The sequence below is a fragment of the Marmota marmota genome, unplaced genomic scaffold, assembly GCF_001458135.2.
Source record: "Marmota marmota marmota unplaced genomic scaffold, marMar, whole genome shotgun sequence".
Classification (NCBI taxonomy): Eukaryota; Metazoa; Chordata; class Mammalia; order Rodentia; family Sciuridae; genus Marmota; species Marmota marmota.
The window spans coordinates 1,634,480-1,662,146 of NW_026000016.1; the positions used below are offsets into that span (position 1 = coordinate 1,634,480).

The following is a 27,667-nucleotide window of genomic DNA, read 5'->3' on the forward strand; positions in this document are numbered from 1 at the left end:
TTACTTTGAAACAGCTACTTATATCCATTTTAATGATGAATTCAAGGATACAATATGTTAAAGACATATTTAAAAGTCTAGCAGTGGGGTAAGACAGGTGAATCAAACTTTGTTTGTATCCTAAACAATTACAAGAGACTTTGAAAATGTAGTGTTTTCTTTCCAGTTAAAAAATTTCTATTCATTGCCTCTATCTTTGGTGTCACTGCCACCAATAAACACAGTATACAGCTTAAAAACCTAATTACTATCTTCAAATAGGAAAAGTAAAACAACATTATTTCTTTAAAAATAAGATGTAAAGAATGTAATCCTACTTAATTTTGTCTCAGGGTCCCACATATCTGAAATATCATGCCAAAAAGTAAAAGTCTAAAAGGGAACATCATCATTTGCTATAACTGCACCAAAAATTTAGCTACTGTACGCTGGTGTGATGACAGCCAGTAGTATGCAGAGGCTACAGAAAGACATAATTTACACAAGTTTAGATCACAATTAGGAAAAGGAAGGTTCAGTTTAATGTGAAACTGAAACACAGACAACAATGCCTTCACGTAAATATGCTACAACTTTGTTCTCTTGCAGTTTAAAAGGACAGTGTAAATATCTTAAATTTACACAAAACATTAGGAAACAAGGTAGTTGTTCATGATTAAAATAAAACAGCAATGTAAATTAATTTAACACAGTGTTAAATATATTCACATGATCACCATTGTGATTCAAATGGCCACTAATAGAGTTACATATCAATATATATACATAACATTTGCCACGACAGTTTTTGTTAAGTTTGACATTTTGCAGACCAGGTAATTTTACAAGACATATAATCTTGTATCAATTCTTCATATTATGAAAGGAATCAAATATTGTTAAGTAGTTTCATTCCTCTGGTGGAGGGTGACCCTCTAAAAAGTCAGTACAAATTGAAGAGAGTTCTACCTTCTTGAATATTTGAACTTGTTGACCAAGATAGATTCCTATAAGCTGAAGATAAACAAATCTTAAGAATTAACGAATCTCATAACATTGTCAGTGGCATTTAGCAGATATCTGCCACAAAGAGGAACACTGGGTCCTATAGCAGAGCCTTCTGAGAATATGGTTGCTGTGGCTGAGGAGGCTGTTGGTTGCCTCCCGGTTGAGTCAGGGTTGACGATGTTAAATTATAGTTTGGCATCTGGGACATATTAGTTCCTGCATTCTGGTATATAGTGACATCAGCAGTTGCAGCAGTAGCAGTGGGAGGAGGACTATATATTGAAGCCTGGTTGGGATATGTATTTCCTTGAACCATTGCACTGTGGAGGGAGAAAAACATCCAATTAGCTAACTACCAAAATACAGCCATTAAGAGATAATAGTAAAGCCTGTTATCTGTTAAACACTCATTCATCTAAATTCTTCTTCTTTTTTAGTTGCACTTGGACACAATGCCTTTATTTATTTATTTATTCATTCATTCATTCGTCTGTTTATTTATTTAGTTATTTATATGTGGTGCTCAGGATCGAATCTAGGACCTCGTACGTGCTAGGTGAGCACTCTACCGCTGAGCCACAACCCCAGCCCCCATTTAAATTCTTTTGATAACTGTTTAAACATTTGACACAGATGTCAGACATTATTATTTGAGACACTGGGATGCTGCAGAATAAAAATAAATCACTACCATCATGGAGCTTCCACTCTAGCAGGAGAAGCCAATGGGTTATAAGAGCTGTGAGATGGAAGAGAGTCTGTTAGTAGGACTAAAAGTCCTGAAGCAAGTGATTCTAGTTTCTGTATGGTGGTAGAGGAAGGCCTTTCAGATAGAGCAATTGTTATGGTTTGGATATGTGGTGCCTTTCCTGTTTGAGACAATGCAAGAATGTCTTGAGGTAAATGATTAGATTATGAGAGTTGTGATCTGGTCAGTGGATTAGTCCACTGATATGGGTTAACTGGGTGGTAACTATAGGCAAGTGTGGTGTGACTGCAGGAGGTAGGTCACTGGGGCCTGCCTTTGGAGCTTATGTTTTGTCCCTGGTGAGCCGGGTTCCCTCTCTGCTTCCGTGTTGCCATGCCCTTCTGTCATGATGTTCGGCCTCACCTGGGACCAAGAACTATAGAGTTGGCTTTCTATGGACTGAGGCCTCTGAAATCATGATCCAAAATAAACTTTTCCTTCTCTGTGTTGTTCTTGTCAGATCTTTTGGTCACAATGACACAAAGCTGACTAAAACAGAAGTATTTAAACAAAGACCTAAAATAAAGGAAGGGAAGGAGCCATATCAATTATCAAGGAAAAATTTGTTTCAGGCATAGAGGAAAGAAGCCTTTGAGGAGAGAAAACACCACACATGTTCAAGGAATAGCAAGGAGGTCAAGAGGCCTATGGCCAAGTGAGCACAGGTAGGTAAGAGTGATATATGATAGCAGAATTGAGGGGCTATAGCATATATAGTACCTTGAAGGCCACGAAGATTCTGGCTTATAACATGAGATGGAGAGACATTGGTTGGTTTTGAGCAGAAGGGTGATGTAATATCACTTAGATTCACCCTGAAACTAGGACAGAAGCAAGAACAGTGGAGGCTATTAGATTTTTCCAGGTGAGAGCTGACAGGCAGTCAAAGCCAGGGTGGAGATGGAAGAAAAGGGCATTCACATATTTTGAAGATCATGCCATCAAAATATAATAATGAACAAAGTAACTGGGAATGCCTGAGATTTTATACTTAGTAAAAATAACTGGCAGAATGGCCATTCACTGAAGAGGAGAAGAACCAAGAATGGTTTTGAAGTGAGAGGTCTAGAAAATATACAAGAAAACATGATACGTTAAGCAGTCAGATATTCAAGTCTAGAGTCCAGTGGAGAGGTTAAGAGTAGAAAAAACATTTGAGTGTCATCAAGCATATACATGGTGCTTAGAGTCACAGAGCTGAATGAGCTAACCTATACAGTGCGGCAGAGAAAAAAGCAGTCCATCTGGTCAGCCCTACACATCTGAAAGATAAGATAAACAGGAGCAAGGCCAAGGAAACTGAGCAGTAGTAGCAGTGAATAAAAGAAAAATAATGGTCATAATGGTCATGACCAACTATAATAGTACTTCAAAAAAAAGAAATAATAAACTGTAAAATTAGGTACAAAAACAAAATTGACCCCATGATCTGGTGATATGGAAATCATCGGTGTTCCTGACAAGAATAATTCCAATGGACTACTGATAATGAAAGACTGATTGTTTCATTTCTCTATTTTCCTAAAAATACAGAATAAGAGAGACCACCTATATACCACCCCACCACATTTATCAACTATACCATTACCTATTCAGATCTGACTATACCCCATATGTGAAACTGTTAATACAGAGTCTGACCCTATCAATTTTTAGTATAGTTATTAATGCCATCTCTGAAGGAGTACATGTTCAACGGGTGTTTTTTGTAGAACATGTCATTGAAACATTTAGCTGCCTTCTTGGCTGGGCTCATTTGTTTATTCTCTAGTTAATTCTTAGCTTACCTTCATTTTCACTAGGATACATTCCTTGATTTCCCACTTTTCTGGCATGGTTCCTCCTGTGTACCATCAGAGGACCCTGAATGTATAACTATCATTGTATATTCTCTGATAGTTTCCTTTTTACTTGTATGTATCCCTACTAAACTATAATATCTTAAGAACTGGAACTGAGTCTCTTTCATCTTTTACAGTCACACTGCACAGGACACAGTTTTATACTGTATAAGAACCTGCTAAATATTTGAAAAATAAATGTTTAAGTGTTAATGATGACAATTTCAGGTGCTATATTAAGCCAGTGAGGTGTATTTCTTTATTCCTTACAAGGGTTTCATAAAACTTTGAGGCAATTTAAGAATCTATGTATAAATGTACCATATATATACATATACATACATATATACATAAGTGTACACACAAAAATGTGTTTGCCTAGTGTTTCAGTATAGAAATAAGAAAACTGATAGCAGAGCAAATGTAATATAACAAAATTGGAATAAGTGAGAGTCAAGGTTAGAAGTCTATTTGCTTGAAGTGTGCTGCATATTTGACTTGAGTTTTCTAGTTGCAAATTAAGGCCAATGAGAATTTTTGTTGTTTTTGACAGGCAGGGTTTGTTTCTTTGTTTTCCCTGATCTTCAGTACACATCTAAAAATACTTTTTTAAAATTCTTCCACAGATAATTTTGGTTTCAGAGTTCAGTTTTTCAGACTTCTGTCATTCTTGGGCTATCTTATTATTCATTGGAGAAGGTAGCTCTGATTCAGTTCTCAAAAGTTACTTGTAGAGATGGTAGTATTTTAAAGTGATAGTAAATGACTTTATAAGGCAGCAAAGCTTGTTTATTTTTTAAATTTGCTTCTGCTAAAATGAGGTTCAGGGACAAATCAGTGTATGTATGGCAGACATCTGACATACAAACATTACTTAGAGTTTCTTAATTTCAAAACGCTTCCTATTTAGCAGAAGTAAACATATAAAAATATGTAGTTTATTACAACATAAGTTATAAATAAAGATATATACACAGTTCTTTAGTTGTTTAAAGAGGTGAATAAGTTTTCCAAGAAAATAACTCAAGTTGTGTTATTCTAGATCAGAAGGGGGAGAAAAAAGTAAGAAAGATGTTCTAACAAGAGTAAAGATAATGCTGGAATGGAATGGCATGGTATGCATGGTATAGCAAAGATGGAAAGTGTGAAAGGCCTGATGTGTGCTGGGAATTACCCTGTTACTAACTGATTGAAGGTACACCTGGAGATACTGACAAGGATTGAAGAACATGTAGTCCTAGGAGCACGCTAAGCAGCTTAACTCTTAATACTGAGAAAGCTCATAAAGAAATTTTAAATGGAAATAGGATAGATAAATTTACAGAAGCAAGATTAGAAGCCAAAGAACCATGTAGATTAGGCAAGAAATTCTACAGTGTTTAATTGCAAGATATGATGATATTAATAGGGAAGAGTTACTTAGGAAATTAGCAAATAATTTTATGTTGGGTATTATGATAGGGAAAAGTGCTGAGCAGACATAAAAGAAATACTGGGTGAAATGCAGAGTTCTGTCCCAGGCTACTGGGTAGACAGGGAAAATTTAAATTGAAAATAAGGAAGTATATAGTTAGAATGAATACAGTAAAAGCTAATATTAATGGAATGTTTAGTATGTGCCAGTTTGCTATATGCATCACTTATTATCAGTCCATTACACTGTGATATATACTTATATTACAGTAAGTCAAATTTTTTATACCAATAGGAACCACAATATTGCACTATCACAGTATAGAGGCCACGTGTGTTAAGCTCTGGAGCCAGAAGGCCTTGCTTTGAACTGAAGTTAAGTAGGACCTTAGACCCATCTCTCCGTCTCAGTTTCCCATTTAATAAATGGGAAATACTAGTATAGCTTCCCCCTACGTTATTACAAGAAGCAAATGAATCAATATATGTAAAACATAAAACAGAGTGCCTGGCAGATACTAAACATCCCATGTTAAGCCTCCCCATGACCTTAAGTGACTCTGGAATACTAGATGTGACAATAGGATAATTCCTTAAAATTCCCAAGCTTCTCCAACATGTGACTCTTTGAGGATGAATATTACAATAATGAGGGTATTACATATCTATAGACACTGATGGAAAGGTTTCTAGAAATTATGCGTGGGTCACCTAGAAATGTCTGTTACACAAATCAGGATATCATGACTTGTAGAATACATGCTAGTAAACTATCTTAAAGTTTATTTGTTTCAAGGGGAAGACTTCTGCTTAGATTCCCAATAAAGCAAGCACACACATAAAATATTTAAAAAATTCATAATGATTTAACTACATGACAGAGAATACAAGTAAATGCCAAAAGAACTGGGCCTCTGTCATCACATAATCAGTTAGCTATCTGCCTCAAGAACCACAGAGGCAAATCATTTTTTTACATCTTTTCTTTTCAAATGTTGTACCCCCTTTAATGAAAATCAAATTCCAATATAATACAAAAATAAGGAAATATTTTCTTACTTAAAGAGATAGCCCAGGGTGTATATTCCAAAACAATAACAGAATTTAGATTTTACATAAAATTTGTGGGAAAATGATAAATTATAGTCACAAATTAGTTTCTTTAAATAAATTATCAAATATCATCATTGACTCAAAATCACAAAAATATCCCACTTATAGGAATACAAAAAATACAAAACTACCCCCCAAATACAGAAGTTGAGTGAGTTATTCAGTCAATGGACTGGCTTGCAGCTGATACTGTAGTATCAAAGGGGTTCCTATAAAATCCACTCAACACCACAAATGGGGCTGTCTGGCAACACTGATGACCTCTACCTGAGATTTCTTATTCAGATCTATGCTTACTGATGACTGGAGGCAATTAAAGAATTTTAACAGCAAAATCACAAGTAATAGTCAATATATCAAATTACTTTGAGTAAGAAGCCTGAGTGTGCTGACTAGAAAGGGCCGGGTTTGCAGATGGTGGGACTGCTCCTTGGCTGAGAGAAGACAGTTGCTCTGGAGGAAGACTGTAGCTCTGGAGATGACTCATCTGGGCATTCCCTGCAACCAGGTAAGCACCACTTTGATGAGGCCCTGGATATACCTAGGATGGTTATTGAGAAAACATACTTGATCGTAAAACCTTCACACACATTCCAAATATTTTCTGAAGAGGAACTCAGCTACAAAAAGAACACATATTATTTCTCTGGAATCATTTTTTAAAAACTTACTTCTGTCAACAAGCATTTTATAAAAAACACTTTTTAGTGATGTGGACAGCTGAGGATTTTTGTTTTTAAACATTACCTGAACTATTATTTATTGCAATACAGAAGCATTAAAGGAAATTACCTTGAAACTTTATACTAAAATAATGTTTCTATTAAATATACTTAATATTTTGTATGATAATATGGAATCCAAAATGACATTTAGGAGGCACATTTTAGGAGACTACAATGCCATAAACTTTATTTATAATATAAATTTCCTAAACTGCAATTTATTGAACCTAGAGCAACTTAACTTTATAAAGCAAAGGTGAGCAAGTTAACTTTCTAAAGCAGGGGTCAGCATGTTTTCTTATAAAGGGCCAAGTAGCAAATATTTTAGGATTGTAGGTCATACAGCCTCTGTCACAACAACTACAATCTACAGATATAGGATGTAGCAATAGACAACGAGAATAGCTATGTTCCAATAAAAGTTATCTAAAAAACAACAAACCAACAAACAACAACAAAAACAGGAGGCAGGCTGGATTCATTTGCTTACTCCTATATCTAAAAAATTGTACTGTTTTTAGTCTACAGAGATTGAAGTTTTTAAATATCAAAAGTGTTAAACATGGTATTATTAATTTTCTATAGTATTCGCTTTTAAAAGACAACTTCTGTGGGCTGGGGTTGTGGCTCAGTGGTGGAGTGCTCACCTAGCACAGGTGAGGCACTGGGTTCCATCCTCAGCACCACATAAAAATAAATAAATGTATTAAGAATATTGTTACTATGTGTTAAATCAATATGACAACCACCAAGAGGCAAGGACAATAATCATCATGGACTTCTGTTAAACCACAACACATACCATATCAGAATCCAAAAGGTCTTCATTATAAACATAGCTCTACCAGCTCATATAACTATTTTACTTTTTTCTTTTCATGAATGTTTGCTTTTTTTTTTTTTTTTTGCCTGACTCAAACTGAATTCCCTTGAGAAGATATCATCTAGCCTTATTTTTCTAGGGCTTGGCTGTTAGTTCCAGGTAGTGCTAGACCCTCATCTCAGGGAAAACGGCCCATTTAAAAAAAAAAAAAAAAAAATTCTGAACAAAGTTTGTGATAAATCTTTGTAAACAAAAGAGAATCTGGCTGATTATTCCTTATACCTGGAAATTGCTGAATTTATGGAAAAAGGGCTCTTAAACAGTTGCTTCAGATGAAAAGAGAAAAAAGGGGTCTACATTGCAATATATGCATTTTATGTAAAAAAAAAAAGGGGGGGGGGAAATTCCCTATTTAAGCAGCTTTTAAAAAACATAGGAAAATATTACATTTTGTTGGTTAAGAGTTTTTCAATTCCATTTTTCCCACTGCATTTAAGTTTTCCTTTTAAGTATTACTAAAAGTCATTAGATATTTAAGAGAATTTTCCCATCTCTGAAAATGGTACATTTTAATTTGTGGGTTTTTAAAAAAAATACAATATTGAGATAACACATACAAAAGGCTGTATTTATGTAGTGTACCCAGTTTGAGGAGTTTGGCGATAAGTACATACTTGTGAAACCATTACCATAATCTATGCTATGAACATCCAACAATCCAAAAGTTCCCTGGTACTCTCTTTATTATTTTTGTGATAAGAACACTTTGCATAATCAGGTCATTGTAAAATAAAAACATTAGATACTCAGAAGAACTTAGTAATAATTAAAAATTTGGGTCGATTTGATAAAACTACAGTTCTTAACCAAATCATTATATACAAAGTTTAAAAATATGTAGATATTAGGTCCTCAACTTTAAAGATTGTTATTCAATGGTCTAGAGTAGAACCAAAATAACTATTTAAAATAAAGTAAAATAAAAAGATTGATGGCTGATTCTGCTGCCTATTGCTATATAAGAGCAATACAACTACTGGTATATTTAATATATTATAAATTGCATTCACCGAGTAAAAAATTGTATTAAACTTTATTCTCATTCTAAACATTACTTTTAGAAAATTTCATACTTTATAAGCAATTTCAAATTCATTAGAGAAGTTAAAACAATATTCTTGAGCTTTTAAAAGCATACCTGAGAACCAGAAACACCAGATGACTGCATATAATACTGCTGATTCTGTAATTTTGCATACATGGAATACATGGGATCTTCATTCATTAATTTAGTATACAGCGAAAGTGCCTCCATCACTTTAACATTAAGTTCTGAGAGTTCTGAATGTTTCCTGAAACATTACACAATAATTTGAAACATAACTGCTTAAATGATAAAATATTCTAAACTATGACATATCAAAATAGCAAAATTTAATATTGGTACACATTATTAAAGATTCAACCTAGGTAAAATTATCTTGTATTTTAGTGCTGAGGCAACCAAAACTGTTTAAGATTTAGGTACTGTGCTGAGGGGAAACACAGTTTATTACAATTGACGGTACTCTGAAATACTTAAGATTTCCCCAATTATTAATAAATGGATCATTTGTGGGCTCTGGTAATGCCACTTTAGCAAAGATGACTGCACTAGGCTACTTAAATCTTATTTGTTAAAAAAAAAAAAAAAAATATATATATATATATATATATATATATAGAGAGAGAGAGAGAGAGAGAGAGAGAGAGAGAGAGACTCAATTAAATCCTCACTTTTAAAAAGGGCAAATGAGTCCAATTCCCCACATCTAGTTGAAAACAACTGAAAAAGGAGTGGTTCTTGTGAAAGCAAATAGAGCTCACTCTGAAGTTTATAGAGACAGTTTTAAGGACAAATATACACAATACAAATATAGTCCATATTCTTTTACCTATCAATATCTTCCAGCTTTTCATCAATGAGAGGTCCCATCTGGTGACACATTGCTAATATAACAAGATTTGAAGAAATAAGAAAATGCAATAAAAGAAACTGAACCATTGATACATAATTACAAAACTTTAATAATAAAAGATTTAATTTAGAGCAATAAACTTTATATTAATTAATATTAGACAACAGAATCCAAAATTCATTTTCTCAGAATATGACAGTGACAACTTAATCTATAATACTAATCTCAAAATTAAGAATTTTTTAATTTCATAAAATTCTAGAATATTGAATTAAAAGTTTAATTTGGATAAAAAGGTATGAGAATTCAAACTCTACCCAAGGTTTAAACTGCATTTTATAGAATCAGAGTAAAGCTGGGTACAGTGGCATAAGCCTGCAATCCCAGTGACCCAGGAAGCCTGAGACGGGAGGATTGAAAGTTTGAGGCCTGCTACAAAAACTTAGAAAGACTTTTTTTATTTTCTCAAAATAAAAATTCATACATACATAGAGCTGGGGATGCAGCTCAGTAGCTCAGTGGCAGAGCACCCGTAGGTTCAATCCCTAGTATCACACCAAAAAAACAATAAGACTGGGTCAAGGAAGACTGAGAAATGCTTTGTTTAAAATCATTCTTAAAAACCATTCTACAACAGTGCCAGGGAAGGTGGTGTACACCTGTAATCCCAGCAGCTCAGGAGGCTTAGGCAGGAGGATGGTGAGTTCAAGGATAGCCTCAGCAACTTAGCAAGGCCCTAAGCAACTCAGTGAGACCCTGTCTCTAAATAAAATATAAGAAAGGGCTGGCAATGTGGCTCAGTAGTTGAGCGCCTCTGGATTCAATCCCCAATACCAAAAAGAAAAAAAAAAAAAAAAAGTCTATAACAGAACAATAGATAGAACCTCTAATTATTCTCTTTGCAAGGTAAACTGAAAACAGGTTTACCTTCTAGATGAAGTAGCTCTGGTAGATCTGGTTGATTATCACTGGGGTCAGTACTTTGCAACATCTGTAGCAACTGGTCCATTTTATCCTACAAGAATTAAGTAGTTAATATAAAAAACAACTGAACTTTATGAAACATTATGTTTTCACTTATTTAACTAAATAAGGGACATAAAACTTTCATCATTAAGTTATAGAAACTTCAATTTTGCTTTTATGTTTTATTATCCCATGTATTATCTTTAATACCATGTGTAGTCAAACAGTTGAATGCTATCCCTATGTATTTTAACAGATATTCTATAAAATTAGAAGAAAAGAACCACATTTAAACTTAAATGTGTGAGTTCTTCAATCTTTTATATCATGATAGAGGATTTCACTTTGCTTTGTAGCTGCTGCAGCTTAGACACAAGGCAGGTGTAATATCCCTCTCAAGATGGTTGTTATGACTAACAACTCAAGTCATGAATACTTCACTCAGCTCTATTACAGCTGTTCTTGTAAGCAGAGCTCTAAGGATTTATTTTGCGTTTTCCTTTTTTTACTTTTTTCCTCCTGACAATATTTATTCCTGATTCTTTTTTGCTAATACAGTCTTCATCATTTCTCTAAAGGAACACTTTCCAAATTTTGTGCTCCCATCTCCCCTAAAAGAATTCTAAACTATCTATAAGTACATTTACATCTTTTAGAGATGACTTTTCATTTTTCTCAAGTTTAAAATAATACAAAAGATATGACTGCCAGGTCATTAAATATTGGCATCTTAAATAAAACAGTTCTGCTTTTATATATATGCATTTAAAAAACAGTCTAGAGCTGGGGATGTGGCTCAGGGCTAAAGTGTTTTGCCTATGAAGCTCTAGATTAGATCCCCAGCACCACAAAAAAATAAAAATAAATAAAACACTAGTCTTTGTTAGGAATTTCAAATTGTTTATTTTTCTCTTTAAACTCATCAGATTTCCACTCAATTTCCCCTACAAATTTTTCTGAAATTTTTTTTAGTTGTAGATGGACACAATACCTTTATTTTATTCATTTTTATTTTTATGTGGTGCTGAAGATCGAACCCAGTGGCTCACGCATGCTAGGCAATCGCTCCACCACTGAGCCACAAACTGGGCCCCACCCCTACAAATTTTTATCCTAGTGTAATATAACTGAAAGTCATCTACTGATGACTATATCAAATTTCCTCACAATAAAATTATTGTCAGTTTATATTTATGTATATAAACTGACAATGCTCCAAGTATTAAATTCATCTGTATGAGTTAATGATTACTATTACTATGAGTCAAAATAACATATTTCAACTTTTAGAAAATAAAATAATCCAGCAATAAGCATTGATTCCATTCCTATTTTTTGTTTTTACAGGTAGAAGTGACAAAAAACTTTGTTCATAAAATAGAAGCTTTACAGCATGATCATTAAGTCCTTATAGTATCCTCTGCGTTTAACACCAGGGATTACAGTGGCTTATCATTAAAAATTATGTTTAATTATCTACTAGTTGACAATTCATTTTGTTCCTCCAACTTTTTTTTCTTTTTCCATAGCAAAATATATAAAACCATCTGATCTATTTTACTCAGTCATTTGTCATTACTTTCTTAACACCAACTCCAATATTTGAAATGGTCCCTGTAAATTTTTATACTGTAGGGCAATGCACCACAGTAAAGCTCAGGATGAGCCAGGGGTAAGGCTTTCTTCTGTACAAAGGCAAAGGGAAATTATAAAAGGAGGGGAGAAAAAGAAATGACCTACAGTGTCAGGGTCAGTACTTTGATAAATTTTAGGAAAGAGTACTTATAGAAAATGAGAAAGAACTGAAAAGATTCTTCTAAAATGATTTATAACCAGGGATCAGAAAATATTTTTTGTAAGGGCCAGAGAGTAAATATTTTAGGCATTGCAGGCCATATTATTTCTACCAAGGTTACTCAATTCTATGACAGCACAAAAGTAACAAAAGAAAATATGTAAACAAATGTAGATGTGTTACAAATTTGGCCAGCAGGTGGTAATATTCTATATGGCTTGAAAGTTCCATAATTTAATATTGTACTATTAAGTTAACACAGCTATGTTAATACTGTTTTCCAAAAAAAGGAAATAACATTAATAAGTTTGAACAGGAAAAGACAACTACAAACATGCTTAAAGCTGAAAAAGTAAGCAATTTAAATCTTCTTTTTCTTATATGTAATACACAGAAATTACACCATTTCTCTAAAAGAACACTTTTCAAATTTTGTGCTCTTATCTCCCCTAAAAGAATGCTAAACAATGCTGAATAATTTGGCAGTATCAACATATAAAACACACAGATCCTTCAATTCAGCAAAAACTTATGTAAACAGGATATTGTGATTTAAGAAAAGCCTATATTTAAATCCTAATATATTTAAATACTAATAATACAAGTTTAGGCACTATTATTGGCTCCAAAAATGACTGCCACCAAATTGACACTGCATTTTCAAAGAAGTCACTGAAAGTAAGCATTTACAGATAATAACAATGACATGGAGACATTTAACATAAAGTTAGCATAAGTTTTTCCCAAAAGCTCAAATGTGTTCAATCCAAGAAGAAACCATGATTTATTCAAATGAGATAGTAATTTAATGACAATTTAATCTTTAGAAACAATAGTTTGGCTTATTCAACAAATTCATTCAGTAAGTGTGCCTTTCTCACTAATGTGAAAACAATCTTACTATGCTTGTTGGGTCTAATTGGAAAACAGGTACTCTTGCATAAAAATCAATGAGTGTAAAAATCCCATTTTGCTGAAAAATTTGGCAGTATCAACATGTAAAACACACAGATCTTTTAATTCAGCAATTCAATTCTTGTACATCTTAAAAGAAACACCAAGAGAAATGTTGAAAAAATGTCACTGTTTGTACTAGCAAGAAAAGCTAGAAACTTCCCATCAGTTGAGGAATTAAAAAAATCAAGAGTATATCCATGAAATATAAAGCAGGAACCTAAAATAATGAGGTCCTGATAGGATTAAAAAGGGGGGGGACTGGAGAGGAAATTTCAAAAGCAATCTGTGTTTTGTCTATGTTGTTTAAGTTATTATTATAACAAAAAATAGATTACTCAACTAATTAATTATTTTAAAAATTCCAGTTTCAGTACAAAGTACCAACCACTATTACCAAGGAAATCACTTACTTCATCAATAAAGGCTGGTTCCGGCTCTGGTTCTATTGTTTCTACCTGAACATCATCACTAAATTGTACCGTCTTCTTTTCTGTTTTAACTGTAAAAATAAAAAATTATCTTTTCCTTATGATATATTTAAAATTACATTTAGGATTTTAAATTCTAAGAGAAAATTCAGATTTTTTTCTTTAATTTCCATCAAGCTGAGAAACTTAAGGAATAATTGGGGTTGCAGTTTTAGGCAAAAAGACATAACAGTACTTTATAAAATTCGGTGAAGATTTGTTTCTGAAATGAAAATTATTCAGCTATCACATTAAGAGAATTCAGTAAACTGTTCAGGAAAAAGAATTTTATAATCACATAAGTAATCTAATGTATGAAATATGATATGTCAAGAGCTTTGTAATGTTTTGAACAACCAATAAAAAAAATAATCACATAAGTAAAATCTTCAACTTAAAACGAATCCTTTTTAAATTATCAAGCCTTCAAAGAGAAATCTCATTTGGAAAAAAAAACACACACTTTTTCACCAATAGGAAAATAGCTATATATTTTCTGACCTGCCACTCACAATTACTACCAAGAGAATGATATCCTCCAGGCAAAAGAAGAGCTTTGTCAGTGGCCTTGGCAGGGATCTGAATTTTCCAACAAATCGGCCTATATTTTCTAGTCACATTATGCATTAAAATGAAAAAGTGGTCATCAAGAGAACTGAAAACCATTGGTCAGAAGCCATTTTTCTTTTGCTCACAAAGCAATCTTTAAAAATCATTTAATACATCTTGTAAATATGTGAATACAAGGTTGTTATGAATATGGCAAACTCCAAATAATAATACTAAGAGGCATGTAAACCTCTAAAGGAATGAGCTCCTCCCCTCTTTGTCCCCCCCCCCCCTCTTTTTGGCAGTACTAGAGATTGAATCCAGAGGCACTCAACCATTGAGCTACCTCCCCAACTCTTTTTATTTATTTATTTGTTTATTTTTAAATTTTGAGACAGAGTCTTGCTAAGCTGCCAAGGAAGGACTCAAACTTACAATCCTCCTGTCTCAGCATCCTGAGTTGTTGGGATTAGAGGAATGAGCCACTACTCCCAGTTTGAACTTCCTCTGTATTATTTATCCTTGTATCAATGAGGTCACTTAAAATTCAAAGAAATGGTAATAATTAAGATAGGGATATGCCGCAGCAGCACGATTAATGGAGGGAAGTAGTTTTTACTAAACTATTAGATGTACTTAATATTATACATCCCCCAGCAAATCTCCAAAATAGTACTATGAGATGCCCACTTAATAAATAAGGTGGTCAAGAGAGGTTAATAACTCTTCAACAAAGAAAACTAATAAATGGCAGGCTTTGATTTGAATGCCAATCTACTGTTTTATTAGCCCATCCCACTGGAAACTGGCCTATAATTTTATTCTGAGAACAAGTAACATATCACTTAAGCATTTTGTCTTATGTGCTTCCATATTAAACAGAAATTATTTAAATTCCAACATAAGGAATATACTTACCCCAGTCAAGCCACCATAAAGCAAAATTATACCATACAAAAAGAAAGTTTCAGCTGATTCATTCCCCATGGGGGAAAAGAGATCTGCTACAGGCATATTTGCTTTTTATATCTTGAGCTATTAACAAGCACAAAGCTGGGGCAGCATTGCATTGGCTGTTACTCATGAGAGAACACACAGCCGACTTCATATGCTGACAATGCACAAGTTTGCAGCCTTTTCTCTCAGTGGCACTAATATTACATATATGTGTGATATGTAAAAAATACTATAAAAGTGTTTTCACAATCTTACTACATCTTAAAACAAAACAAGCTAAGTAGGGCATTTGCTTCTATTTAACAGGTTAAGTGCACTATTTCCTCTAAAAGAATGGTGTCACAGGGATCATGCTAGCATCTTGTTTACCAAGTTTGAACCATAAACGAATTACGTAAGCTCTGATCCTCCTGTTTTTCTTTTAGATTGTTTAGAATAAAACAAAGAAGAACTAGAAAACTCACATTAAAGTTGCATTGTCATAAAAAGGAAAAAAATGAAATGGCTACATGATCTGAATGAGATCTTGCAGCTTTTCTTGAACAGAAGTTCAAGATAATTTAAAGATTTTCAACAGCTGATTCAAGAACCAAAATAAGCTTAAACACACACACACACACACACCCCAAACACAAATATACACACAAAATCAACAATAGCAGTCCAGGTTATAAAAAGTTGGCATACTGTGCAATACACTTAAATAAGTTTCTACATATTTTTTGAGTTCTAACCGAAAAAAAAAAAACAACTTGATTAGAAGAATGTGTATTAGGAATCTGTCTGTATAGAAAAGTGATACAACACAACCTTGAAAAGGCCATGTTTTATTAGAAATTCTATAATTTCTGGTTTATGGTTAAAGATGTCTCTTCAAAGGACAGTAAAGAATCTCTTTACTGTTAACATATTTATATGATTTATTCTATACACATTTATGTAGTATGTATTATAGGTAAGACTTAGTACTAGGTGCTGTTGGGGGGAAAAAGACTAAGACAAAAAATCCTTTCTTAAAATTAAAAAATAATAATAACCATCTTGTGGTTCTTTCTTTGATTCCCTTCTACCTGGCATTACAGAAGACAAAATGAGATATTCAGCCAGATAACTGGAGCTTACCAACTAATATTATATAAAAACTCTTTTTAAAAATTCTGAACTTTTTGATCACGACTTAAATTTTTTTAGATGATTCAAACTTATCATTATGAAGATTCACTAAAATACATTATGTAGAAATGTAGTGAACTATCTCTCAATACTTCAACAGTTAACATCTCCTGCAAATATTACAGCTGCCACTAATATCACATTTTCTCCATGGTCCCACTTTCTAGTTACCTCTCTTCCTAAACAAAGATTTGGAAATCAAACAAAAAAGTTCTATATGCACTTCATTAAATATCAGTTATAACCTTCTATAGAGCTGACAACTTAGGACCATTATGTTGCTTAGAGGATATTGCCATTAAGTCTGAGGCTAAACACTAAAACACTTCTCCAAACTTTGAAAAGCAAGACTATACGAGACTATATTGCATTTGTTATACTTTGTTAGCTAATAAGAAAAATACAAAACTAATAAATTCCATAACATTTCTTAATGGAATTGTTTTACACTGTACAAGGACATCTAGGCAGATATATAAATATAATAAAAGAAAAATCCATAGTCTATGTTAAATTAATCTTAATAGTCAGGATTTGAATTCTTAGATTATTCTTCTGGTAAATAATCTGGGACTACTTACTAGAAATGCATTTTTAAATACACCTCAGTCACATCAGCATTTAAAAGTCATTACTCAAATTTCATTGAGAAGATTACAAATTATCTTTCATACGTTGACAGAATAAAAAATACTCACTCATTTCTGGTTCAGCAGTGAGATCTGCAGTCACAAAATTAGAAGGAAATAACCCTATTCCTTGATGGGTCTCACCTTTCCACCAGTTGGGATCACTATGATAAACAAAAAAGAATGCTTTGTAATAATAAAGATTTTTATTTCTTTAAATCTTTATCTTCTATAGTGTTTCTTATTAAATTAGTATGTTATAACAATCCAATAAAGGAGCCAAGGAATGTGTCTTCATTAGAAATAAGAAATGAGGCATTAGAGAAGATAAAAAGCTATTAATCACACAGTTCTTTATCTTTTTATGGGCCAGCTGGTGTTTTGGGAATCCAATAAAAAGCTATAAATCTCTCCCCAAAAGAGGCCCTATTTATAGTTAAAAACTGTTAACTTCAGAGAATTCTTTGAGTCCAGCATAAAGGTAGGCTCATTAATCCAAATCTTCATTCCTAAATCATTGTTCTTTCTAATACACATCAGCAAGTTTTTTTCTCCAACAAAAGATATATAAGAGGACACTTTTTACAGCACATCTTTCCAAGAGACACACTCCCTGATGAGTACACACATTCACCACTGTATCCCCACTGTCTAATACATGAAAAGCTAACAAGTCCTCAGTAAAGACTTTCTTGAAGGAATGCAGGACGAAGATTTTGTGCAATTTCCAGATAACTGTCTCAACTTTACATGATTTTTTTCTTCCTTGAAAAAAACATATGAAAATAAAAATCCTATAGAATGTTTATCCCTCTAAAATTCTTATGTTGAAATCCTAATCCCCAGAGCAATGATATCAAGATAGAGTCTTTGGGAAACAATCAGGTCATAAGGGCAGAACCTTCCTGAATGGAATTAGTGACTCCAAAGAGCTCATTCACCTCTTCTGCTATGTAAGAACACTGTGAAGACAGAATACTAAATGAACATACAAAAATCAATAGCTTTCCTCTACACCAATAATAAATCTGCTGAGAAAGAAATCAGGAAAATAACACCATTCACAATAACTTAGAAAAATAATAACCCCAGGAATAAATTCTATCCACAGAGGTTAAAGACCTCTACAATAAAGAAAACTGAAGAAAGAAACTGAAGAAGACACTAAAGAAGACTGAAGAAGATCTTTAGAAGATAGACGTCCCATTGTTCATGGATAGACAGAATTAATATTGTTAAAATGGTCACATTACCAAAAGCAATATACAGATTGGACATAATCCCTATCAAAATAACAATGATATTCTTCACAGAACTAAAAAAGTAAGTCTTAAAATTCATTTGGAAGAATGAAAGACCCAGAATAATGAAAGTAATCCTAAGCCAAAAAAGCAATGCTGGAGGTGTCATCATATCTGACTTCAAAGTATTAGACTACAGAATCACAGTAACAAAAACTGCATGGTACTGATATAAAACCAGACACAGACCAATGGAACAAACTAGAAGACAGAGATAAACCCCACAGATAGAGTCATCCAATTCATGACAAAGGTGTCAAAACCATACATTGGAAAAAAGATAACCTTTGTAACAAATGGTGCTGGGTTATCATTTTATAGAATAAGAAGATTATATCCCTCTCATCCTGCACAAAACGTCAACTCAAAATAGCTCAAAGATCTAGATACACCAAAATTACGCCACACATAAGAAAACACCTAGGGTCAGCACTCCAACACACGGGCACAGGCAATGACCTTCTCAACATGGCTCCTAAAGCTCAGGAAATAATACCAAGAACTAATAAATGGGATCACATCAATTTAAAAGGCTCTACACAGCAAAGGAGAAAACAATCAACAATGTGGAAAGAGCTTACAGAATGGGAGAAAATCTTTGCTAGCTACTCTTCTGACAATATTAGTATCCAGAATATATAAAGAACTCAAAAAACTTAACAAAAAAAAAAACACCAAAAACCCAATTAATAATGGGAAAATGAACTAAGCAGTCACTTCTCAAAAGAAATACAAATGGCCATCAAACATATGATAAAATGTTCAACATCGCTAGCAATTAGGGAAAAAAATGCAAATCAAAACTACACTGAGATTTTATTTAATATGTATTTTTTTAGTTGTAGTTGGACACAATACCTTTATTTATTTATTTATTTATTTGTTTATTTATTTATTTATTTATTTATTTATTTATGTGGTGCTGAGGATCGAACCCAGGGCCTTGCACGTGCTATGGAAATGTTCTACCGCTGAGCCAATACCTCAGCCCCTATACTGAGATTTTATCCCATCCTGTTAGAATGGGAGTCATCAAGAACACAAACAATAATAAATGCTGGAGAGGAGATGGAAAAAATGAACACTTACCCTGTTGGTGGGATTATAAATTAGCACAACCACTATGGAAATCAGTATGGAGGTTCCTCAACATTACAAATGAAACCACCATAAGACCCAGCTCTACCACTCCTCAGTATTTATCCTAAAGAATTAAAGTCATCATACTATAGTGACACATGCATACCCATGGTTTATAGCAGAACATTTCACAATAGCCAGATTGTGGAACCAGCCTAGGTGTTCATTAATGGATGGATGGACAAAGAACATGTGAGCACGTGCGCTCGCGCGCACACACACAAACACACACACACAATGAAGTTTTATACAACCATAAAAAATAATAAAATTACATCATTTGCAGGAAAATGAATAGAACTAGAGAATCTAAGTAACATTAAATGAAATAAAACAAACTCAGAAAGTCACGAACCATGTTTTCTTTGGAAGGGAAAAAGGAAACGCAAGGCAGGCAGTGTTTGAGGAGGGGTGCGTTCATAAAAAGAGAAGGGAAATGAATATAGTAGAGGCAAGGGACCAAGGGGAGACAAAGGGGAAACATTGGCAAACAATACTGGCCAAATTACATTGTTATATCATGTGAATGTATGAATATATAACAACAAAGTCCACTATTATGTACAACTATAATGCAAATAAAATATAGGGAGAAAACACCACATAGTTAATAGACTTCCATCTATGAACCAGGAAAAGGGCCCTCATCAGACATAAAATCTGACAATGCCTTGTTCTTGGACTTCCTAACCTCTAGAACTATGTGAAAAAAAATTCCTGTTGTTTAAGAGTCACACAGTCTACAGCAATTTGTTATAGCAGCATGAAAGAACTAAAACAATAAGTGATACTAGAAATAACCTTAAACAAATTTGAATTTATTTCTTAAAAGTACTTGCAAATTTTAATATTTCATGATCAGTAACAATTCATTTTAAGTAAAGCATCATATAGCTGCAGTTTTAAAGAGAGATGCATTGTAACACTATCCCCATGATAATGTAAATATGTAATTCCATGTAAAGTTATTTTGATCCACATGGATACACTGACTGTTCTATGTAAATAAATCAATAAACTATACAAATGTCTTACAAATTCGGTGTATTCTCTAAAACTTTTAAGACTCTATCCTCCACAGAAAAAGGTCAATATTCTGACTACATTTTGTAATTGAATTCAACAGAACAATGTAAAACACAAGGGATTTTACATATTTTCACATGGATAGTCAATTAATAATTAACCATTACCTGTCATCAAGAACTGTTATAATTTCCCCAGCTTTAAACGTAAGTTCATTATCTTCAGCAGCTTCAAAGTCATATATAGCACGAACTTTTCGGCCTTCATGTTGGTGGTTAGTTAAAAGATTGGATGTGCTTGGATACAAAGTGGAAAGGGTTGTTGACTGCTGCCTTTGCTCCTTGAGGGACAACTCAATGGCTGAAAAATAATGAGTTTTAAAATATCCAAAATTTTAATATAGCCACAATCCAAAGAAGTACCAAAAGATATCTCAACAAATAAAGTATTACTTTTTCAAAAGTATAGCTGGAAACTAGAACATATCCTGATATATGAACAGAAATCATTTGTCAATAGTATTCATAGGGGCTGGGGATGTGGCTCAAGCGGTAGCGCGCTCGCCTGGCATGCGTGCGGCCCGGGTTCGATCCTCAGCACCACATACAAACAAAGATGTTGTGTCAGCCGAGAACTAAAAAAAAATAAATAAAAATATAAAAAAAAAAAATAGTATTCATATATGCACAACTGAATATTTAAAATTTGATGAGAAATTCATGACTTTTTATTGAACAAATATAATTAAAATTATTGGGGGTTAAAAAATAAATTCTTGAATACTTTATGAAATTTAGTAGCAAATATTTTACATTTTTTTCAACTTTTAAATGTTTTTCTATAGCAAGTTCCCAAAACGATATCAAAATCACATGAGAAATCAAGAGTACCATGCCTCACTGCAGAACTACTTAATCAATTACAGTCTCAAGGGCAGTATCTAAGAAGCTGGATTTTATTGTTACAAAGATCATTCTTTTGAAACCAGTGGGAAGACTCACCTAACAAATCTTAAATGTGTCTCCTCTATCTCTATCATACTCCATCAATGCAGACTATCCTCACCATGCATCTCTCAGAAACAATTATGTAACTAGATTACTCTGCAATACAATCTTAATGTGCTCACTACCTTCCCTTCAATTGGAACCATAACCCCTTCTGAACCCCTGTTCTAGAGTGATGAAAGAGCTAATATGAAAACAAAACTTTAGAACAAGGGGAAGGGAATGCATCCTAAACACAAAATGGTAAAAATCTTAAAAGAAAAGCAATTTTAACATCAAAATTTATAACTTTTTTGGGTGGGGGGGCAAGTAACTGGGACTGAACGTATGCCCTCATGTATGCTAAGTATGCACTATAACACTGAGCCAGCCCCTAACACTTTTATTTGGTAAAACATGCCATTATCAAAGTTAATAAAACAAAAGGCAAGGGCAGATGTTTACACAGATAAAATAGCAATAGATAAATACCTAAAATATTTATATCTTTAGAAATATCACTATTTTAAAAAAAGAACTTCAAAAGAAAAGACAATTCACCTAAAAAGAAACCAGAACAGCCACTACACACAAAAAAGGACTCAACCTCACTAATCAGGTAAATCAGGTAAATAAATAACTGGACATCATTTTGAAACTATCAGGTTCACAAAAAAATAAACTCTAATAACACCAACTCCTGTGAGGAGATTAAAAATAATCACAGCTTCCATACATTGTTAATGGAAAAAAAAATCATGCAACCCTTTAGAAAAGTGAAGACATACCTATTTCATGTTCCAACAATGGCACTTTTAGTGCCACATGATAAAGTCACACATATATGCAAAAAAGAATACATAGAGGATATTGCAGCACTATTTGTTATAGAGAAAAAATAGTAACAATGCAAATGCCCATTGTAGAAAGAGAGAAAAGGTGTGCTATCTTAGTACACTGGAATTTTATATAGTAGTTAAAACAAATGAACTTGGTTCATTTGTGTCATGAAAATCTCAAACATAATACATGAAAAAGCAAGCTGCAGATGGTAGAGTGTACTGCTTATGAAAAATGAATTTATTGGATAGCAAAAAGTAACTCATAGTTTCTGAATATACAAGGAAGTGAAATACTATAAAAACAGACTGAAAAGAATCATGATTATAGTTGCCTCTGAAGAAGAGAGACAAAGTAGATTTCTGCTTTAGCTATAAAGTCCTATTTCCTTTAAATATTTCAGGGACTTAAAAATGCACCTTTTGCTAAATCTTCTTCTTCTTTTTTGTTTGCTGCAGTCCCAGGATCCTTGGCTACTAGAGCTGGGCTTGCTTTTGCTTGTTCTGCAGCCTAAAAATAAAGAAACACAATATTTGAGGGTTGTTCTCAAATTTTCCCACTATACCTAATTAAAGAACTTGCAAGAACCCTCTCATCAGCCCACTACAGATTTCTGAATATGATGGACATTCAAACTGAAAGAGTTTCCACCTTGAAAGGAAGAAAGAACAGTCAGAATTGGAGGAAAGACACTGAGAGCAACTGGACACTTATAGTAAACAGAGCCAATACATTCCCAAAGATTTGTAAAAAGAGGTTAAACTAAAAACAGAAAACATGGTATGAAGAGACTAGAGAATATATTTTTTTTAATTTTACAAAAATTCTAACACCAGAAAAGGGGCTGGGAGAGGAAAGTAGATAATTATTTTAAAAACAAATAGTTTTTAAAAAATGTAATACTACTCTATTGTTAGATTTTATTGCTTCCTTTAGATCAAAAGCCAGGGTATTATCTTCAGGAACTCAGATTTCTATATAACAACATAAATGCTCATGAAATCCTACTGTAAACCAAAATATAAATAATTAATTTTGACTGTATATTACTGCCTATATATTTTATAGATAAGGCAATGTACAAGTAAGCAAATATGTAAAATGATTCACATGTCTGGAATTACAAGTTTCTAAGCCTTATGTTTCCATGGCCTCTAAGTTTATGTACATTCCACACATTTATCAGCCTCATGTTCAATCATTCTACCAGTTATCAGAAACTGCTAGCAGTTCCTGAGCAGTCTATATACTTTTACTTCTATACCTAAGACACACTTTTGCTCCACTTACAATGTTCTCTCTCGCTGGCCTTATGTCACATCCAACTCATGAGTCAGTGAACAGCTAAAATATCACTTTCTCAATGAAACTTTCCTAAACTTCTTAACTAAGCACTTTTTCTTCTGTATTCCTCTGATAACACTTTTAAGCAAGGTACTATGGTATGGGTGGACAAGAAGGAAAGTTGTGGAGTCAGGCCAACATAGGTCAAATTCCACAAATTTAACACTTTTTCTAGCAGTCTGACATTGGTGCACTAAGCTCTTTGCACAAGTTCCCCATCCATAAAATGAGGATAATATTAGACCCACACTTCATGGGCTCCTCACAGCGCATTTAGAGGATAAACACATGTAGCCTGCAAAATCAGAAGAGATGAGGATCATTCAGGGTTTAAAACAGAAATATAACATCACCTCCAGGGGTTTATAATATATGTAAAGGTAATTCACCTGACAAATATAGCACAAGTATGGTGAGGCAGGGAGTAAATAGACCTACACAGTTTTAATATTTCCATATTTTACAGCAAATGATACAATATTAGTTTTAATTCAAGCAGATTGTGAAAAGTAACAAATAGATGCTGTAATTCCCAGAGCAATCAGGAAGAAAAATGGAACTCAAATTATCATACCTACAGCATTTAGAACTAGCTGGCACACAGTATAGGCAATCAATCTCAGCTTATATAATAATTATCTGGCTACATTTCTTTCTCCACAACTAGACTATATGTACCTTGGGAAAAAGTATCTAAATATTACAAGTACTCGATAAATGTTTGTTGAGTGTTAAAAAAAAAAAAGCCAAAATATTCAGCATTAGAGCAAAATATATTACTCTTATTTCTCAATGTATTTCATACTGTCAAATACTCTGGCACAGGCCCGGCATAGTGGTGCACACCTATAATCCCAGCAGCTTAGGAGGCTGAGATAGGAGGATTGCCAGTTCAAAGCCAGCCTCAGCAACTTAGCAAGGCCCTGAGCAACTCAGCAAGACTGTCTCTAAATAAAATATTTAAAAAGGGCTGGGGATGTGGCTCAGTGGTTAAGCACCCCTAGGTTCAATCCCTAGTACCAAAAAAAAAAAAAAAAAGCACAGGAATTTACTTTAGAAAAGCAAATTTTTAAAAAAGCTTTTTGGAATTCACTTGAATACAACTTTAAGCACTCTTACTTATGACCCATCTCCAATTGTAAACCTATTTAGATAATGTTTTAATTATTCACTTCTGAAAAATTGTAAGTATACTTGGTCAGTGATACTCTATAGTTCTTAGTGAAACAATGATACTTGTCTTATTAACTAATCTAATATAGTAAGAGTGCTAGCCTTAATTCTATCAGTACATCAAAAATTAGTGCTAACAGAAATGTATCAGTATGAATTAGGTATCTGAAGTACGACTGTTCTTAACATTTTTACACTATTTTCTTCTGTACTTGTATGAAAAAATAAACTTGGAAAAATCTTTTTATTTTCAGGGACTTTTGTTAAGTATGCTACGACAAAAATCTAACCTGATAAAACTGTAGCAATGACTTAAATAATTAAGTAGCTTTAAAATCTAGAGGGAGTTCTGCAGCTGAACTCAAATGAGCCATTTTTTCATTAAACATGATACTCGTTTCCAATAAAAAACTTTTCAGAACCACTAAAAAAATAAAATTAAAATAAATAAAACCCACTATTCTTTTATCATATTTTGTTTAATATCTAGTTAATATATTTCTTATAACTGAAATATACCAAGTATAACAAAATTAGCTTGGGATATTTTATAACATCTAGATCAAAAGAAATACAGTTTTAATTTTGCTACTGGTCCTCTATATCCTAAATATTTTGAATAAAAGAATCATCTGATTTCTCTTGTCAATCAAAAAATAATGCCCTTGCCAGTGTTTGCTATACTTCTTTGTGCTTTGAAGCCTAATCTGGACAGACACATATCCACTAAACTGTATCAAACAGAAGATCAGATCAGGTTGGAGAAAATCACTGGACTGAAAATCACTGTCCTTGTATTCTAGTTCCAGCTCTGTCAACTACTAGCTGTGGTCCTGGTCAAGTGCCTTAACCATTTTGAGTACCAGTTTCCTCATCTATAAAATGAGAGAAAAAGGTTAGACACTTCTTCTTAAGTTATTCCTATAGCTAAGATTCTAACTTAACCAAGCAAAGCTACATGTCAAATATATCATTACTTCTTTCTCTTACAGATTAAGTCCATTTGTGGAATGAAATGTGGTTTTCACTTGCACTGAAACCTGTACTCTATAGAGTTTTCCTTCTCAAACTTCAATATGTACATAGAATCATCTGGGAATCTCATTAAATGGAAAAAATGAGTTCACGGGTATGCAGTGTCACAGGAGAGGTTGCATTTCTAATAAGTGTCCATGCGATGCTGATGATGCTGTCCAGTAAATCATATTTCAAGGAACAAGTTCTAAAATAAGTATAGAAAATGTAATTCCAGGGGCTGGGATTGTAGCTAAGTGACTGAGCGCTTGCCTCACGTGTGTGAGGCACTGGGTTCGATCCTTAGCACCACATAAAAATAAATCAATAAAGATACTGTGTCCATCTACAACTAAAAAAAATATTTAAAAAAAAGAGAAAGAAAAAAGAAAATGCAATTCCACTGTGTATCTGTGTTCTTTGGTTCTCTGCACTGAGTTTACTCACTGGTAAACAAGCACTGTTTTTTGGTCAAGAAATTGATAGATATTATCTTAGATCACTCTTCATAAAATTATTGCTTAATTATACAGATTCTTGCAATTATTCTTAGTAAAGCCAGGTAGCAATTATGAATAAATAACTTCTCAAAGACATAGCATTGTAAAACTAATCAAAGACCAAAAATTTAAGTTATGAAGGAAAAGTCCTCTGTTTGCTTCCTCTCTCATATATATTTCTGGATCTTCATATCACAAGAGCACTCACATAAAATGCAAATACCTTGGGAAGAAGATCTACATAGATTTGGATGAGACTATAGGAGACATCTGTAAGCAGTCAAAAGCCCAAAGGTGAGCCCTCCACAACTGAGTGTGTTCTGTTGATCGTTTCATGCCATTCATTATATTTTGGCCTGATCTACACAGTAGGTGAAGATGGTATACTAAATTACCAACCATTTCAAGCCCCCTAGATTAGCTGGACATGCTAAAAGATGGTTACCTAGAATAAAAAAATATAGGAAGGTAATAAAAAAAATACCACTTGATTTTTTTCCCTGTATAACATAAATCAGAAATGATCCCATTACAAAATTCCATGTGTTTGTGTACTATGTGTATGTATTTGTGTATAAGAGGGAAGTTAACCCTTTTACTCTGTCACATCTACTGAGGGAAAGGGAAAAGACTCAGGTATATAGGTTAGCTCATATTAAGGAAAATGTGTTTCTCTTTCCATTCAACCCTCATATCACTGCCCTATTTTCAATACAGATGTTCATAAACTTCCTAATCAAAACAGCTGACCTTACCCAAAATTTTGTCTACATTAAAACTACACAAAAAAATTAGAAATTAAAAATATTAAATAAATTCATTTATAAAGAAAAGACAGTGGGAATGTAGAGGCTGAAGCACATTAACATTTCACTACAACATTTTTCTGGCACTTTTGAATCCATCATTCTTATTAAAAATTCCTCTGAAATAGTAAAAACTACATAGAAAATGGACAAAGAAAGGAAAACTTCAACTGAACATAGTTATTTTATAGAAACAAACTGTAGCACACATACACATACTACCTGAGAGCCAATAGCTGGGAACGTAACTCCTTGTTCCTTAAGGTTTTTAATCATTGCTGATATTAGACTAAGCTGTGGATCATTCTTGAATTCATCTGTCCATTCAACCATAAGAGCCTTTAATTTTTCACATACTTTAGGATGACCCTAAGAAACAACAACAACAAATTTAATAAAAAAGTACCAACTTCCTAGGTAACTACTTAGTACAGAC

General features: G+C 33.3%; 1 protein-coding gene across 2 annotated transcripts; it reads right to left on the reverse strand.

The window, feature by feature from the left end:
* On the reverse strand, positions 1 to 27,667 carry LOC107140222 (signal transducing adapter molecule 1). Of its 2 annotated transcripts, none has more exons than XM_015483281.2 (10): positions 27,454 to 27,656; positions 22,814 to 22,904; positions 20,736 to 20,928; positions 17,171 to 17,265; positions 13,737 to 13,825; positions 10,536 to 10,623; positions 9,585 to 9,639; positions 8,849 to 9,002; positions 6,468 to 6,643; positions 1 to 1,307 (listed from the first exon to the last, which is right to left on the reverse strand). In XM_015483281.2, the coding sequence occupies exons 1-10, from the start codon at positions 27,562 to 27,564 to the stop codon at positions 1,085 to 1,087; spliced, it is 1,275 nt and encodes a 424-aa protein (XP_015338767.2). In that variant the 5' UTR covers positions 27,565 to 27,656; the 3' UTR covers positions 1 to 1,084. The 2 variants fall into 2 exon arrangements, with proteins under 2 accessions (XP_015338767.2, XP_048665000.1); XM_048809043.1 differs by having other exon boundaries at positions 1,176 to 1,307; positions 6,460 to 6,643; positions 27,454 to 27,667.